Raw genomic sequence first — 17,633 nt, 5'->3', positions numbered from 1 at the left:
ATGAGGCCCTCTATAGACAGAAATAAGCAGCCTCACATTCACAAACCTTGGTTCTCAGTGGGGATTTTAACTGCTCCAATATCTGTTGGAGGGACAGCAACAGATATTGGAGCAGTTAGTAGGCAATCGTTCCTGGAATCCATTGATGACAGCTTCCTTCTTCAAATGTTAGAGGAGCCAACAAGGAGAGGTGCAGTGCTGGATCTTATTCTCACCAAGGATGATCTGGTGGGGAATGTAAAACTCAAGGGCTGCCTTGGCTCCAGTGATCCATGAAATGGTGCAGTTTTAAATTCAGAGGGCAGCAAGGAGGAAGCACGGCAAGCTTGTTATCATAGACTTTGATAGAGCAGACTTTGCCCACTTTGGTGTTTTGCTTGTTAGAGTACCATGGGACAGAGCCCTGGAGGGAAGAGGAGCCCATGAAAGCTGGTTAATATTCAAGGATCACCTCCTCCAAACTTAGGAGCGATGCATCCCAACAAAGAGGAAGTCAGGCAGAAACACCAGGAGGCCTGGATGGATGAACAAGGAGTTCCAGACCAAACTTTAATAGAAAAAGAATGCCTGGAGAGAGTGGACGCAAATACAGATAGTCTGAGAGGGATACAGAAATACTGTCCAAGCAGCCAGGTATCAGGTTAGGAAAGCCAAAGCTCTTTTAGAAATAATTAAAACAGGGACATCGAGGGCAACAAGAAGGAGTTTCATATATACCTCAGAGATAAAAGGAAGGTGAGGAAAACTGTGGGCCCTTTCCTGAAGGAAATGGGAAACCTGGTCACTCAGAATATGGAGAAGGCTGAGGTATTTGATGACTTTTTTGCTTGAGGCTTCATTCACAAGAACTCCAGACACAAAGCCCAGGTCACAGAAGGGAAAGGCAAAGACTGGAAGAATGATCAATCACCCAGTGTAGGAGAAAATCAGGTTTGCGACCATTTAAAGAAACTCCAGATGCACAAGACCATGGGACCTGTAGGATACATCTGTGGGTCTTAAGGGAACTGGCAGATGTAGTTGCTAAGCCACTTTCCATCTTATTTAAGAATTCATGGCAATCCAGTGAAGTTCCCACTGACTAGAAGAGGGGAAACATAACCTCCATTTTTAAAATGGGGAAAAAAAAAAAGAAGACCTGGAAAACTACAGGCCAGTCAGCCTTACCTTTGTGCCTGGCAAGATCATGGAGCAGATGCTCCTGGGAACTGTGCTAAGGCACATGGAAAATAAGGAGGTGATTGTTGACAGCCAACATGGCTTCACTAAGGGCCAGTCATCACTGACAAATCTAGTAGCTTTCTATGATGTGGTTACAAAATTGGTGGATAGGGGAAGAGCAGCTGACATCATCTACCTGAACTTGTGCAAAGCATTTTACACTGTCCTGCATGATATCCTTGTCTTGAAACTGAAGAGACGTGGATTTGATGGATGGAACATTGGGTGGGTAAGGAATTGGCAGGATGTCTGCATACAAAGTGTTGCAGCCAACAGCTCAAGATCCAGGTAGAGATCAGTAATGAGTGGTGTTCCTCATGGGTCAGTACTGGGACCAGAACTATTTAACATCTTTATCAGTGACATGGACTTGGAGATTGAGTGCCTTCTCTTGTCAATGACAACAAACTGTGTGGTGCAGTTGACATGCTACAGGGAAGACATGCCATCCAGAGGGACCTTGATGGGCTTAAGAAGTGGGCCTGTGCGATCCTCATGAGGTTCAACAAGGCCAAGAGCAAGGTCCTGCATCTGGGCCAGGGTAATCCCAAGCACAAATTACAGGCTGGGCAGAGAATGAATTGAAAGCAGCCCTTATGAGAAGCACCTGGGGGTGTTGGTTGATGAGAGGCTTGACATGAGCCATGAATACATGCGTTAAGACCAAAATGCCAACTGTTATCCTGGGTTGCATGAAAAGAAACGTGGTCACCATGTGGAGGGAGGTGATTCTCCCCCACTACTCTGTTCTCATGAGACCCCACCTGAAATGCTCTGTTTAGCTCTGGGGCCCCCAGCACAAGAAGAACATGGAAGTATTAGAATGAGTCCAGAGGAGGGCCATGAGGATGATCAGGGTGGTAGGGCACCTCTCCTGTGAAAACACGCTGAGGGAGCCATGGTTGCTCAGCCTAGAGAAAAGAAGGGGAGACCTTATAGTGGCCTTCCAATACATACAGGGGGCCTACAGGAAAGCTGGAGAGGGACACTTTATCGCGGAGTGTAGTGGTAGGACAAAGAGTAATGGCTTTAAACCAAAAGAGACAGATTTAGATTAGATATAAGGGAGAAATTCTTTCCCCTGAGAGTGATGAGGCACTCGCACAGGTTGCTGAGAGAAGCTGTGGATGTCCCATTCCTGGAAGTGCTCAAGGCCAGGCTGGATGGGGCTTTGAGCAACCTGGTCTAGTTGTGTGTCCCTGCCCATGGCAGGGTTGTTGGAACTAGATGATCTTTAAGGTCCCTTCCAACTCAAGCCATTCTATGTTTCTATGATTCGGAACCCTCTAAAGCAGATTTCCAGGAGACACCACTAGCTCCCTAAGTAGCTCATAAAATAAGTAGCTCTAAGTTTGCTTTCTTAAAATCCAGGATGGCAATTCTGCTGACCTTTTTTCTCACTACACCAAAACTTTTGAAGTTCACTGTTCCATGATCATTGCTGCCAATACAGTCACGTATTGTCACACCTCCTACAAGGCAGTGATATGATAACTTGGGAAGGGACCAAAGCTTCCAGTTTGTCCAATTTATTCCTCAGTGTCCATTTCTAAATGAGCATTTCAGATGTGCCTTTGAACCCTCCAGTGCATCCCTTGACTTGAGTCCAGTGATCCTAGTGATCGATCCTATTTTAAAAGCTTTCTCAATCGGTATAGCCAGGTTATGAGCCAAGAATCATTTCCCTCATTGAGACAGTGGATCTTGTCAGGCCCCAGCAAATCTTGTGTCTCAAAGACTCCTCTGTGATTATAAAACCCACAGTTCTGGTTAGGGCACCAGTCTTGGAGCCAGGCACTGATGACCTGGGCTCATCTATTTCTTTTCATGTCTCTCATTACTGGGAGGATTGAGGAAAACATTGCCTGTGCTCCTGAGTCCTTTTGTGATTTTCCAAGGGCCTTTAAATCTCTTGTGATCGACTTCAGACTTCTTGTTACAGCATCATTGATATCTACATGCAAGAGTTGGTGTGGGTAGTGTACTTGACCAAAAATGCAATATATTAATTATGGTAATAACATAACATAGACACAGTCTGTGAATTTTGAGGTGTTAACTTGGCACGATTGCTATAGTTTAAGAGCATGGCTTCAGTGAGTCTCCATTTGTTATGTCTTAGTTTCTGAAGTGTCCTGTTAGCCTCATTTAAACTTGATAACACTGACTAAATTAAATTGTTCATTATTGCCTTCAGGGTACGTTTCTCCATTTGCTTGCAGTTTACTTTATACTTTAGGTAATGTGTAACCTATTGCTGCCTATAGTCAGCAAACAAAGCAATCCTTGTTTATATACAAAGCATTCTTTTATAAGACAATATAACTGAAATTGTCTTTAGGCTTAACTTTGTCATAACTAAAGGAACCTAGCACTTGATTTCTTTTTATTTTTTTTTCAATTTTAAATTATTATTATTTTTATTTTAATGGGAGTTTATTACATGAAACTCCAATTTAACTATTCTTTCTGATTGGCATGCCTGCAGTCCCAGCAAAAACTGGCAATTCCCAAATATTTCAGTAATAAAATTATGAACGAGGAAAGTGAGAGATGTCTTTTTTTGAAGATTAACGCAGAAAACTACAACATACTTGATGTTTTCTTTTACATGTTGTATTTTCCCCACCCACTGTCTTTCAACAAAACTGTGACATATATAAAAATAAAAACTATGAGTTTGTGTCATAAGCATTTTTTGTCCTTTTAATCCACTGAATTGCTTAACCTTTAAGAATGAATTTCATTCTCTGCTTTGGTTTATGTATTGTTAATTCAAGAGTTGCCATTTGCTATAACAGGAGCAGGCTTCCTGGGTGTGCCAGTGTGATGACAACATGGTTCAGAGGCTAGAAACAGATTTCAAAATGACTCTTCAACAGCAAAGCACTCTGGAGCAGTGGGCTGCCTGGCTTGATAATGTAATGATGCAAGCACTGAAACCATATGAAGGAAGACCCAGCTTTCCTAAAGCAGCACGGCAATTTCTGTTAAAGTGGTCTTTCTACAGGTAGTATTTATTAGAAATCTAAAACATTTTAAGTATTCTCTTATTTGCTGAATTGTTGACAGATGTAACATCCTACTGACTCACTAAGTCATGAAAAAATTATTAAAATATATATATATATATTGTTCACATCAAATTCAGGGACACTTGTAACTTGGCAGGAACTTACGTGATATTCTTTTAAAGTCCATGTGAAAAAGAATGCAGGTAGAATTTTGTTATGAGTTAGAAAGATCGTGTGAAATCTTTAGGTTGAATAACTATACAATTATTAGGTCACTATTTTTAATATTATTCATTGAAACACTGGTATCTATGTTTATTAGGTAAGGAAGACAAAATTTTTTTTTAATGTATGGAGAGCTCATTAAGACAAGCGTTCTGTGTTAGTTGCTTATTGAAACAGTGTGGTGGTTTTACCCAGCTGCGAAGCTGAGCTAAAGCACAACTGCTCTCTCACTCACACACCTCAAAGGGAAATGGGAGAAAATACGATGAAAAGGGCTCAGGGGTTGACATAAGGACAGGGAGATCACTCAGCAAGTATTGTCACAGGCAAAACATACATGTACTCAGTATAAGGAGATCAAGAAAATTTATTGTCTATTACTAACAAGGTAGAGCACTGAGAAAAAGAAAAACAAAAAACATCTTCCCCCCATCCACCCTCTCCCACTTCCTCCCCCTGAGCAGCACAGGGGAATGTGGCCTGCGGTCAGCAGCTTTGTCTCTGCCACTCCTTTACAGTCACCATCTGCCCCTGCTCTAGTATAGGTTCCCTCCCATGCCATTCTTCCCAGCCTGATCCTGCATGGGTTTCCCACAGGCAGCAGCTCTCCAAGCACTGCTCCCACATGGCTCCATCTCAAGGGTCCATCCATCCATCCCCCAGGAGCAAACTGCTCCAGCACAGGTCCCCCACAGGTGGGCGGCAGCTCCCCCCAGACCCCTTGGTCCTGCGTGGGCTCCTCTCCATGGGCTGCAGCTCTGGCCCGGGGCCTGCTCCTGCGGGGGCTCTCCATGGGCCGCAGCCTCCTCCAGGCCACATCCACCTGCTCCACTGGGGGCTTCTCCACCCATGGCGGGGCTGCAGCGTGGAGATCTGCTCCATGTGGGACCCATGGGCTGCAGGGGGACAGCCTGCTCTCCACAGGCTCCAGGGGAACTGCTGCTGCCTGCCTAGAGCACCTCCTGCCCTCCTGCTGCACTCACCTGGGGACTACAAGGCTGCTTCTCACTCGTCACTCTCCCAGCTGCTGTTGTACAGCAGTTTTTTTTTTCCTTTCCTAAATCTGCACCTCCCAGAGGTGCAATCAACATCACTTATTGGCTCAGCTCTGGCCAGCAGTGGGTCCCTTTTGAACTGGCTCTTAACTCACATGGGGCAGCTTCTGGATTCTTCTTACAGAGGCCACCCCTGCAGCCCTCCTGCTACAAAACCCTTGCTGTATAAACTCACTACGAACAGTTAGCAGAATAAACCTAGTAACCTAGTTCTTTGAAAATGACTGTCAGCTAGTTGCTGAGGATATCAATATCATATATATTTTTTTTCATTTTTTTTCTTTCTGTTTTTGAATTTCAAAGTTTTAAAATTCTGACAATGAAAACCTTTGTACTGGGGCGGTGTGCTCAACATACATTATTTAAGTGTTAGCTTGTTTAAAGTGAAACAGTTTTCATACACTTTTGTTTCTTTTTTTGTGTGTGTGTTCTTAACAATTTTATTCCTTCAGGTTAGATTTTACGCATAGTTAAGTATTGGTAGTTACGCATATATGAAAACAAAGAAAATGGAAACCAAAACAATCCAGTTATTTCTTAATATAATGTGGTATCCAACAATACCTTCAGCAAAAGGAGAGAAGCAAATACTTTTTCCTGGACATTTCTTTCTGAAGACACCATAAATCAGACATTTGTGGATGATGTTGCTTTTAGGAATGTTGGTTTTGAGGTGAAATGTGTGTATGGATAACTTAAAATGACTATAACATATAACAGAAATGTATCTTTTTCTATTTTTGAATAGCTCCATGGTGATTCGAGATTTAACCTTGCGCAGTGCTGCTAGCTTTGGCTCTTTTCATCTGATCCGCTTGCTTTATGATGAATACATGTTTTACTTAGTAGAACATCGTGTTGCTCAGGCAACAGGAGAGACACCTATTGCAGTTATGGGAGAGGTAAGAACATGTAAGAGACTATACTGATGGATTTAGTGATGAATTTGAGTATGTATCTTTGCAAATTTTCTAAATATTTATGTGGAGCTGCAGAAAGTTCTGCAGTGTAAGAATAGATTGGGTTATTAGTACATCTACTAATTTGTTGATTTTCAGAGTTCTAAAATCACACTGAATTCTAACATCCAAATCTTTGCTAACAAGCTTACTCCTTTACAAACCTGCACACAGATTCATGTGCCTAAGTTTGGGCACAGTTTGAGAAATGTTTTTCAACATAAAATATTTTTTCAGTTTTTGACAACTGAATGTGTGAAAAATAAAAAGCAAAACCAAACCCTGTTGCTTACATGGATCTGTTTACAAGTATTTACACACGTTTTAAATTTCAACACAAATGATAACACAAGTGAGCTGACTACCCACACTGACCTGAGAAGGGTGTCTCACTTGCAGAAATTTGGTCTGTATGGTACTGTTCACATTCATGTCACCAGTGCCAGCATGCTTAGAGGTCTGTGACACAGCTGATTTTCGTATCTGTGTTTCAAAGATTATAAGCTTTAAAAAACACAAAAGTCTCAGTTGAGAACCAGTGTTTGAGAACCAGTGGCATCTGCAAGGCAAAGTTTATCTCATCCCTCTGTGCTCCAGTACTTCATCTATCTAACCTTTTGAGTGAGATGTTTGATTTTTCAAAATAAATTTATATTAAAAGTGCTGGAAAATTGATATATTTAAAAATATACTCAATGCTTAATGAGATAGCTTTGTTACATTTTTAAATTTGGGAGTCATTGTATAATATTGATTACTGATTACTTCCAAGATATTTTGTGTGTGGATGTAACATCAGGTGTCATTCTTCCTTCAAGATACACAAATAGTATCACTCCATACTATAAACAGATATACTTTCAAGAGAAACTGGAGATTTCTTACTTCATTTGTCAAATAATTTCAAACCACATGGCATAAGGTTTCAGAAAAAATAAATTATAAAATTTCTGCTTAGTGACCCACCAATATTATATTTGCTTAATCTCTGCCTTATATTTGCAAAAAGATACTACAGAACTATATTGTTTACACATCCTTTTCTTCTTAATAGATATCATATATTTGTACATACATTTTTGGTGTAGTGTAGAGTCTTAAAAAAAAATTATGCAAATTGAAGATGGATATATTACTGGGAAATAAGTAACCTAGAACTTCTGGAGGTGAAACAGGCAAGACAGAAGTTGTGAATTCTCATTAAGTATATGCTTTTTACTGTTTTCCTATGATTGAAATAAAACAAGGAAGTCTAAGACTGTAGTCTGACAAACACTGGTGTTACAGCTAAGAAAAACATTCTCATTTTCCACCTGTCCCCTTCTCCCATCTTTGGACACAGGTATTGGCAAAAGTACTTTGGAGTGCTGTAGTTAACTGCAGCCAAATAAAAATGACCTCATGTTTAAAGGTTTTTCTCTTAGGTGAGTTTTGTTATACATTTCTGTTGCGTGGTTGTGTGAACACTTAATGAACACAGCCAAAATATAATGATAGGTATGATGATGTGAAAGAATGGCTACTGGAGTTTATTCTACTAGCATTCCTTAAATTACTGTCTTACCTTACTGTACTTCTGAAAAAGACTGGTATCATTAATTATTGTTAGAAATTTATTATTTATCTGAATAACATACTCTTTTCATTTGTGATTGATTCATGACATTTTGCTTTGCCAATCTCATTAAAGAGTAGGTTAGAAGATTCAGGGAAAGAAAAAAAAAAGGAAGGTTGTGCGTCTAGCTTGTGAGCAACTTCTTTGAAAAGGTATCTTTTTGATATAAGTGAACAGTTAACAGATTCTAAACCTTTTCTCAGCAGTGGCCTTCATCTACCTTGTAAATCTGCAATGCTGTAACTGCTTTTTTTTGTAACTTCATTTTTATTCTAGCTTCTCTGGGAAATTTTAAAAACAGCTTTTGGATAAAATATTAACAATTCAAAATGGATATATGTATATTTTCTGACCTTATGCAACACAGAAGTAATTCGGTTCAGGTGATAAAGGCCATGATGAAGGTATCTTAAAAAAGAATTATATTATCACCCATTTTAATTTAAGAGGGCTTACTTAGTGACAGTTATCTTAGAAAGTATGAGCCCAGGATGGAATCAAAAATGAATCGATGTGTAATGGATGTGGCTACAGTCAATACTATGTGTTCATATGCTAGCCTCAAACCAGTATGGACCTGCTCCTTCACAGGTGCTCTAAGTTTATATTTGCATAAGATGGTGTCTATTTTTTTTTACCGTTTATTTTGCAGTTTGGTGATTTAAATGCTGTGTCCCCTGGAAATATGGATAAAGGTAAGCATTTTAATCTGTCCAGTAATTCTGTATAGAGTCTCTGAGCAAAGTAGCTTCTTAGATTTTAAAAATACATATACATAAATACATATACATACTATGATTTTAAAATGTGTGTATATGTATTGTGGATACATTAATATATGGATACTGCATCATATAATGACTACAATATTTTAGTTATGTTTCCTAATCAGAATTTATTTTAAAGATGTTTACTATTTACACAAGAAACATTCCAATTTTTAACCCAGCATTTAGTTGTTTCTGGTAGGACAGAGAAGGGGAACAGCCATGGGAAGAAAGCCAAGAGTATGCTCATGTATCTTTATTACTGCTAAGTGAAGATGTCAGGATTACATACAGTTGCTAAATAACTTGTCAGTGAAAAAGATAGGAAGAAAAGAGTTTTTATAAGGTCTTCATGCCATATTTTGACATATATTTTTATACTGACTGGTTGTGTAATTTGATGTCAAGTCATAACCACATTTCACCTCAGTTTCCCGATCTATAAGTAAGAGTAACAACTCTTTTAAAAGTTTATCAAGTTTTATAGATGAGAGGTATTTTGCAATTATGAAGTTAATTAGAGTTTGATTTTGAGGTTGCTAATTGCTCTTTCTTGTTACTATATGAATAGTGTGTAACTGAAGTGATCAGAACTGGGGTAGTCTGTTAATCTATTTTAAATAATCATTAATGTTTTCCATTAAAATTCTAACTCTTCAGTTTATACTCTGTGAGATTGCTAGTCTTCCCTGCATCTTTGTATTTCAAATACTATTTGCAAAACAAAAGTCCTTGTATTACTTTTTTTTTTCCTTTGTGCTACTTTTACGGTTGTTTGTTTGTGCAGATGAGGGCAGTGAAGTTGAAAGTGAAATAGATGAAGAGATGGATGAAAATGGTGAGCCACAAGCCAAGAGGGAGAAAACAGAGATAAACCAGGCATTTCAGGTGGGCTGCATGCAGCCTGTGCTTGAGAGTGGAGTACAGCAGAACCTCCTGAACCCAATTCATAACGAGCACATTGTTGCAACTACTCAGACTATCAGACAATGCAGTGCTACTGGAAATACATATACTGCAGTCTAATATGAAACTTTCCCCCCACCATTACATTAGCCCTTTGGGTTTAATATGAAAAAAAATAAAGAGAGAAAAAGTCTGAAGGTTGACTGTTGTCAAATTTTAACTGTGCTGAACATAATTTTATTGGGGTTATTAAATGGAATGGATGTATGTATTTTGCCAGATCTGTTTAAAAAAAAAAAAAAGAAAGAAAAAAGAAAAAACAACAAAGATTTTTTTGTAAACTGAATCATTTTACATTGGCCACTCAATATGAAGAGTTTTCTTAGAATCAAATGCAAGGAAGATTTTTGCAAAGCTTGATGTTAATGTTTTTGTCCTCTTACAATAATTTAAAATTTTTCATAGTTTTTTAAAAAAAATTAATGTTAATTATTAGTTATGACAATGATTTCATATACATAGGTTTCTAATTAGATGCACTTCTGTGAAATATCAAAAGAACTATTTTCTTTGATTTACACTGGAGGCATACTTATTTGACAGCAGATGCATCAAATTTGTTATAAAAGGTGCTTTTCCTTGGACAACTAAAAGACACTATTTTTAAAAAATTGTGAGCATTCAGGGGGAAATTTTGTAATAATGCTGGAGGATTGGGAAGATATTCTAGTTTCTTTCTGTAAGAAAGAAGCAAGTTTAAATAATGGAGTTATAACAGAATGTGATAATATGTACGTAATAAACGTACCTAATTATTTGACCATTATATTAACAATGCAAGGTTCCTTTAAAATCAACAGTTCCAGATATTATTTCCTTACCAGTTCCTCTGTTTTGAAGACTACTGATTCTTTATGTGGCACCACTGAACAGGTGCATTTGGCTGTTGAGTGGTACTGTAGTTGTTAGAAGCTGAAGCTGAAAAACAAGTGACTTTATTATTATTGTTAATTTTTAAGTGTACATGCTACTTAAGCTGAACTGGACATACAGGAAAACATTCCATTTGGATGACTTTCTTCTATTCCAGGTCTTTTCATATTAGTGGTTCAATCTGCTGCTCTTAGAGAAGATGATTTATAGAGTGCAAGGAATGTAGCAACCTGCATCATTTTCCTTTCAAAAATATTTCCTTGTTGTTAAAGGGGAATTAAATTTTTACAAAAAAAAAAATTAGATAAGGCAGTGTAACTGGCACACCTCACTTGTACTTATTCCCAATTGTGTAGAATTTGAATAGGTGGCTAGATGGACCATTGCCATTTAAGAATGTACATCAGGGATCATTGTACCTCGGCTATTACATGGTGCCTTAAACAGAACTGAAGCTAAGATTTAGTACTTTTTGTTATTCTTAATTCTTAAAATAATTCAACAAGGTGTGCCTGTCATTTTCAAATTCCCTAAGAAGTAAGGACAGGTTACATAGCCTTCAAAAGAAGAAAATGATTTTTTATTATTAAATGATTTTAATATCCCTCTTAGAATGACAATAAACCTATTTTTTCTCATTTCTAGCTGGATTTCACTTTATTACAAATAAAATTTGCTTGGGAATTTAGAAGGCAAAACTAGCTTTAATACCAACTTCAAATGTCAAAATAGATTGACCATAGTCCCAAGCATGATTATATATTTTTTAGACCCCTGTCTACTTTTAATTTTAAAAAGTAAAAATAAATAAATGAGCAGGTACATAATGCAGTGCATGTTTTCAATATGTATATTTTGTGGGGTATCAGCCTGATTTTACATTTTAATGGTTAAATCTCATAATGACAGTTTATATAGCCCATATTGATTGACATTAAACAATCAGATTTTTCTTCTTAAACATTTCATTATGCGGACACGTGAATTTGCTACACTAAAATAGGGAATTAAATAAGAAACAAAGCCAAAAACTAAAGGAGAGCACAAAAAGATCAACTTTATACAAAAGACTGTGTAAGAAAATTAGGATTTCATTTATTTTGGATTATCTACTGTGTCTGTAAAATGACTTTAAAGTAATATATACCAAATGGGAGAATAACATGAAATGAATAGTGTACTTACAGCAACAGGTTTGTTGCTATAAATTACATATGCTTCAAAGACAGCTACATGTGAACTGAAACGTCCTAACATTGTTGTACAAAATTCAATTTAAATTCCTTTACGGAATGGGGAGGTGAATCCATCCTGCTTATTCTGTGTAGGTATAATTCCTAGTTAATGTCAGTAGAAGGCTTTTGCCTCAGTAAAAAGTGAAAGTGAGGCTTATATTCATTACTTCTAAACTCATAAATGCACTGAATCTCGTTATATATTTTGTTCTCACCTATATCGCTCAGTGTGTCCTGATTTTTCCATGGAAATCGGCACATCTGTACCCTTCACCAAAAATGCTAAAACTAAGCTGTGATAAATATTTACTCCCCTTCATTGTGCATTATAAGATGTTTACAATTAAAATAAAGTGACATAATTAAACTTTTTTTTTCATTTTCAACTTTTTTTAATTCTGTAGTACTTCTTTAATTTTTTGTGTTGACAAACCTATAATGTTTTTCTATTATTGTCTTTTATTGGTTTAATATTGTATTTGTTGTTGCTGAGAAAAGAGAATGATTGTAATAGGTAAATCTAGATCATTAAAACAGGTGGGACCTGAGTATCTTTAATTATTTAGCTCCCCACTCCCATCCAGTTGTTCACTGTTCACAAAGTGCAAAAACAACAACAACAACCAAACAGAAAACCAACCCACAAACAAAAAAATAAAAATTCTGAAAGACAAATACAAAGCTGGAATGCTGCAATGTATTTCATAGCTTCTATAACAATCAGTTAACAAAGCAAATTAGAACTATGCCAGACTTAGAAAACTGAATGGCATCTATATTCCTATTCTTATCAATTGATTATTCTGTAGAGTTTTTAAACACTCTTTTCCCCTACCTTTTTATCATATTTTTAAAAGAACTGAGTTACTGTAAGCTAATTTGTATAGTTATAAGTTTGGGAGTCTTGTGTTTTGTTTTTACATTTACTGAAATTTGAATTGAACGTACTTAGGCAAAATATTTTGCACACTCCTACTATCTTTAATAATTTTAGTAATGATTATATGACAGAGATACGAATACCTCAGTCCAGATCTTATAATGTGTATCGTGTGGTTGCATTGGCATACCAGCTCTGAAGGCTAGTGCTCTGGAGAAGTGTAGCATGTATCTACAGGATAGACATTATTAGATCTGATAACGATTTATGTGTTTTATCTGATCTTGACATAGAATTGAAAATAATTATTTACAGGCATTTTCTCCATTAGCACAAAAGGCACAGTGAACAGTGTGAGGGAATGGGTATTGTTGAACTACCTTTTCAAAGCACAGGGCCCAATTTTCAAAAGTTTTATATTTATGATAATTTTTGGTACATTTCCATCTTTCTCATGGTAAATCAGTTTTAAAGCTTTTCTTTTTTTATGTTTTCAAATTTTTTTTTATGTGTGTGTTTTACTCATGTACTGTAGCATGCTATAAGCACCTTCTTTTAAAATAAAACTTCCATAAAAAATTGGAAAATAGATTTGAAATCATTTACTTGTAAAATGATGACTTACAGCATTACAGCCTTTAGTTCATAAATAAGAAAATAGATAATGTTCTGGTGTATGGTCATTCAGGAATGTATAGGTCTATATACAAATTTAATTTAAAGCGAGGTATTTTTAAATATCTAAAACACCTCTGTTTTTCACTTTTTTTCCCTAAGAGACATGATCTGATATCTTTGTCAGTATCACTTGTTGACATCTGCACTGTTTAGAAAAACTTATTAGAGATGCACTGCAATCCGATTTAATTCAGAATGGTTTTACAAAATAAAAGTAACAGTCATTAGCCATAAATTATCCACTTCCATAAAAGAGGAAGAAAAATATATTCATTAATAATGTAAGTATGTTTTGGTACTTATCCGCAACAGTAATTTCAGAGTTTAAAACATTCATTTGAGAGAGCAGCATGAATTTCTGAAAATTGGGCCCTTGTCTCTCTAACGGGACAACCTCTGTGTGTATGGTTTAAAACAAATCAGTAAATGGAATTGTACTATCTCTGCTAATTTGTTTGGTGATCTAAGACAAACAAATAAAAAAAAAAAACTGGAATAGGAGCATAAACACACAGTGCTTAGTTCTAGTATTAGAAAATTAATTTAATGTAATGCCTTGCATTAACCCTTTGAGCATTGTAAGTCACATGATGAGAATAAAGCTTTTTAGATAATTTAGTTAGGTCACTGAACATATACTTTGAAATACCTGATAGCATGGTAGATTTTTTTGTTTGTTTGTTTAATTTCTAAAGTAAATACTTGCATACTATATAGGAATGATTTTGTGATAGGAGGTTCAATAGGTTTAGCCAAAATATTCACTGCCATTGATGTGTACTGTCTAATGGAAAACAGTTCTTCAGCTCCCTTGTTTTCATAATCGTAGAAATACATAAAGAAAATCAAATGTGTTTCTACAGACATTAAAATATCTGATTTAAGATGCCTTTAGAAGATGAAGGTTTAGAAAATATATTATATTTAGCCTATTTTGAAAATCTCCTTAGGTAGGTTAGTATTGGAATACTCTGGTACTGTACAAGAGAATCTTTAGGATTAAAAGAAAGATTAGTGAAGAAGAAAAATTTTACAGAATATTTGATATGTTTGCATTAAAATTTTCTGCAGTCTTTTTTGATAAGCAAGAACACAATTATGTTCATATTCCTTTTAACATTCAGCCATTGCAATAATAACTATTGGAAGGATGAAGGTATTCTTTTCAGCTTCATCTATAGGGGTACAATTTGGATGGCCCTTATTGTATGTCAGAATTTTAAAAGCAACCCAGAAACTGCACCAGCCTTTTGCCATGTTAAAATGCCCCTTAGTTCTTATAAATACTGCTCGAAAGAACAAGGGAACAAGTGTAGTAGCAAGTACAGATTCTTTGAAATTAAAGAGAGAAATGCCACCTTACTAAGTGAGAGTACTGTACATTTTCTACTGGTTTCTTGCAGTATCAATCAGTCAGCAAACACTAAATGCAGCTGTACTTATTTAAGTCTAGCTGAGGGCAAAAACAAAGGTCTCCTTTTAAGTTATTTAATGCAATTACGTCAGTAGTATAATGCAAGTAAGCTGTAAACATTTTTAGTCAGTTAATGCAAGTTCATGCAGAATTAATTATCATAAATGCAATACTCAAAGGGTTTTAATTTAACAACTTTTTTATTCATAATTTAATGTAAATGCTTCTGAGTTTGCATGCCTTGATCATTGCTGCTAGTGATTTTATGTGCCAGTAGACCTGAGTTTAATTTACCAGTTTAACTTGAGAAATAGTAAAAGCCACTTACAAAGTGACTGCCTAATGTTTGTTTGAAGTAAAATATGCCTTAGTTTGAAAATGATCATTTTAACTCGTTTTTTTCTGATTTTTTTTCCTTTTCCTTTTGAAAAAATAAATTAACAATTTGGGATTGGAAGCCCTGAGTAGTTAAATATTTGCTAAGAAATGTTCTTATAGATTGCTCATTAAGGGTGAAATTTATTTTAGAAAAGAAGGCCCAGAACAAGACAATGAGCATCAAATGAGCCTCACATCTAAATCAGAAAAAAATATTTTTTTCTATATTTTTAAGCACTTTCTTGATTCAGGTGCAAATGTCTTACAAGAGTTTTCAGTTCTGGATGAATTTTACTCTGAAACAATAAATGTCCTTGTCACAGGAATTTTGGAGGGCCAACCTCACATGGATTGGTATTAACCAGGAACTCGTTTCAATTATTTTTGACTTGCTGATGTCAGTAAGAGCTTTTTCCACAAAGAGTACTAAAGGGTTCCCCAAATAAAGTTTCCTTCAATACAATATTAATGTGATTGCTTTGCATTTAAACATTATATCCATCTTAAAGTAACCCAATTTACAATGTCAGAAAAAATAACACTTTGTACCAAAGCAAGTTGCCCATCTCCATGCATCTTCACTGAAAATTTGGATTTACAGTTAGTAACCAATGAGGCTGTTAAAGAAACTTCGAGTGCCTTTCAAAAACTTGGAAAATTGTGCCTGAGGTGGTAAACTTTAATTAGGTTAATTCTAGAGCTACCAATCAGTAATTTTGTCATCACTCAGGGCTTTCTTACCTTCTAGGAAACTTCCATTCTTGCATTTATTTTATACTGTATTTTTTTTTAAAGTGCCATCATTTAAATTTTCACTTAGTAAGTGGCAGATTACATTATTCAGTCCCACAGCACAGAAACATCATAACACTAGGACATATTCAAACTTTTATTTTCCAGTTGACTGAATATATTATGTAAATGAGGTAAGCAACTTTTTGTAGATTGTATGTGTGAGATAATGTAATGTTCTTTTCCAGTTTTTGGACTACAGTTGAATATACTTTTTAATTATTTAAAAAAGACATCTTTACAGAATAACGTGATGGTTTTTTTGTATAATGTATTTGATTTTGTAAATACGTATTTCCTGATGTGATTTTTGTGAGAAATGCTAAATCTTTTAGTATATCATGTCCTCTCAAAACTGGCAGGAGCTAAATAATAGTTTGTGGGCAATTTGTATTGTGTACTGTACAATAACTGGGGAACTTTTATAATTATAAAAATATATATTAACTTTTAGTGTGTTGTTTAAAAAAATGACTGGAACATACTAAAGACAGTAGGATTTTTCTGAATATTTCAGACTTGAACTCAGGCTAGCTTTTTGTGTTTTTCAAAACAAAATTGTGTCTTGTCTTTTAAAATCAATAAATTTGTTTTCTTGTTACAAACATAACTGTATTGCTTCAGTTTTTATATAGCCAGCTATTTTGGATTGTAATACTGTAGATTTTGAGAGAGAAGATTATTTCTACTTATGAATTCTAAATAAAAGTGCAAACACTTACTTAGCAGCAACAAAAGTAAGTAAGAACATGTCTCAGACTGTCCATCTACCCAGTAAATACAGATAGTAAAATACTTACTAATTTAAATATCATCAATACTTCCCCATTACAGATTTAGTTAGTTAACAGCTGTCAGTGAGGGGGCTTGCAGACTGCGGCCTTCAGGAATAATTGGGTGTTAATTTTCATTGCAACTAGAAACTACTTCTGAAGGATTTGTTGTAAGTATTCTACAATATACTGATGCACTGAATGTTTTTGGAGTTTCACAAAACGGGCTGTTTTTCTCGTGGGTCTCTAGTGTGTGTTCCAGCCATGGTTTCATATAAAATGCAGAATGTTATTTTAACTGGGGAGGACCTGCCAAATAATAGGTGACAAAAAATCAAAATGGCTATTGGATACAAAATATAGAACAGGTATTTTTCACAAAATTATGGTAAGGATAGGAAAGCTTTGTTATTCTCAGAAAGTTCAGCTGTAAGTTGAACTGTAGTTGAACTGTGTCTATCATTTCATTTCAAATAGTCCATAAGCTTAGTAGAGTATAGTACTGGTTCCTGCAATGCATCCTACCAAACAAGACTAAAAATTTTCTGCTACGGTGACCAGCCACATATATCTGTGTTTACAGAATGCTCCTAATTGTTTTGTTAATGAACATGAAGTCTCCATTGCCTAACTGGTGTCTTGCTGACGCTGAAAAGGTCTTGCTCCAGCACACATACAGGAGAAAACAATCCATAGAGGAATATCTCTCATGCCAACTAACAGTTGATAGAGCCAACAGGCTGTATCATTCGGTTCTTGTCCAGTGATGGCATTACCATTAAGATCCT

The 17,633-nt window shown here is 35.9% G+C and overlaps 1 protein-coding gene across 5 annotated transcripts in view; it reads left to right on the top strand.

The window, feature by feature from the left end:
- Positions 1 to 16,677, top strand: part of RFX3 (regulatory factor X3) — a 128,583-nt gene extending 111,906 nt beyond the window's left edge. For all 5 annotated transcript variants that reach the window (XM_084504000.1, XM_084503999.1, XM_084503997.1 and 2 more), the window contains 4 exons: positions 4,023 to 4,231; positions 6,264 to 6,417; positions 8,742 to 8,784; positions 9,644 to 16,677. In XM_084504000.1, the coding sequence (XP_084360126.1) occupies positions 4,023 to 4,231; positions 6,264 to 6,417; positions 8,742 to 8,784; positions 9,644 to 9,882 (645 nt within the window). In that variant the 3' untranslated portion in view covers positions 9,883 to 16,677. The remainder of the gene's footprint in view (positions 1 to 4,022; positions 4,232 to 6,263; positions 6,418 to 8,741; positions 8,785 to 9,643) is intronic.
- The last annotated feature ends 956 nt before the right edge of the window (positions 16,678 to 17,633 follow it).

The sequence above is a fragment of the Aythya ferina genome (genome assembly GCF_964211825.1).
Source record: "Aythya ferina genome assembly, chromosome: Z".
Taxonomy (NCBI): Eukaryota; Metazoa; Chordata; class Aves; order Anseriformes; family Anatidae; genus Aythya; species Aythya ferina.
This window is presented reverse-complemented; position numbering and strand designations above follow the sequence as displayed.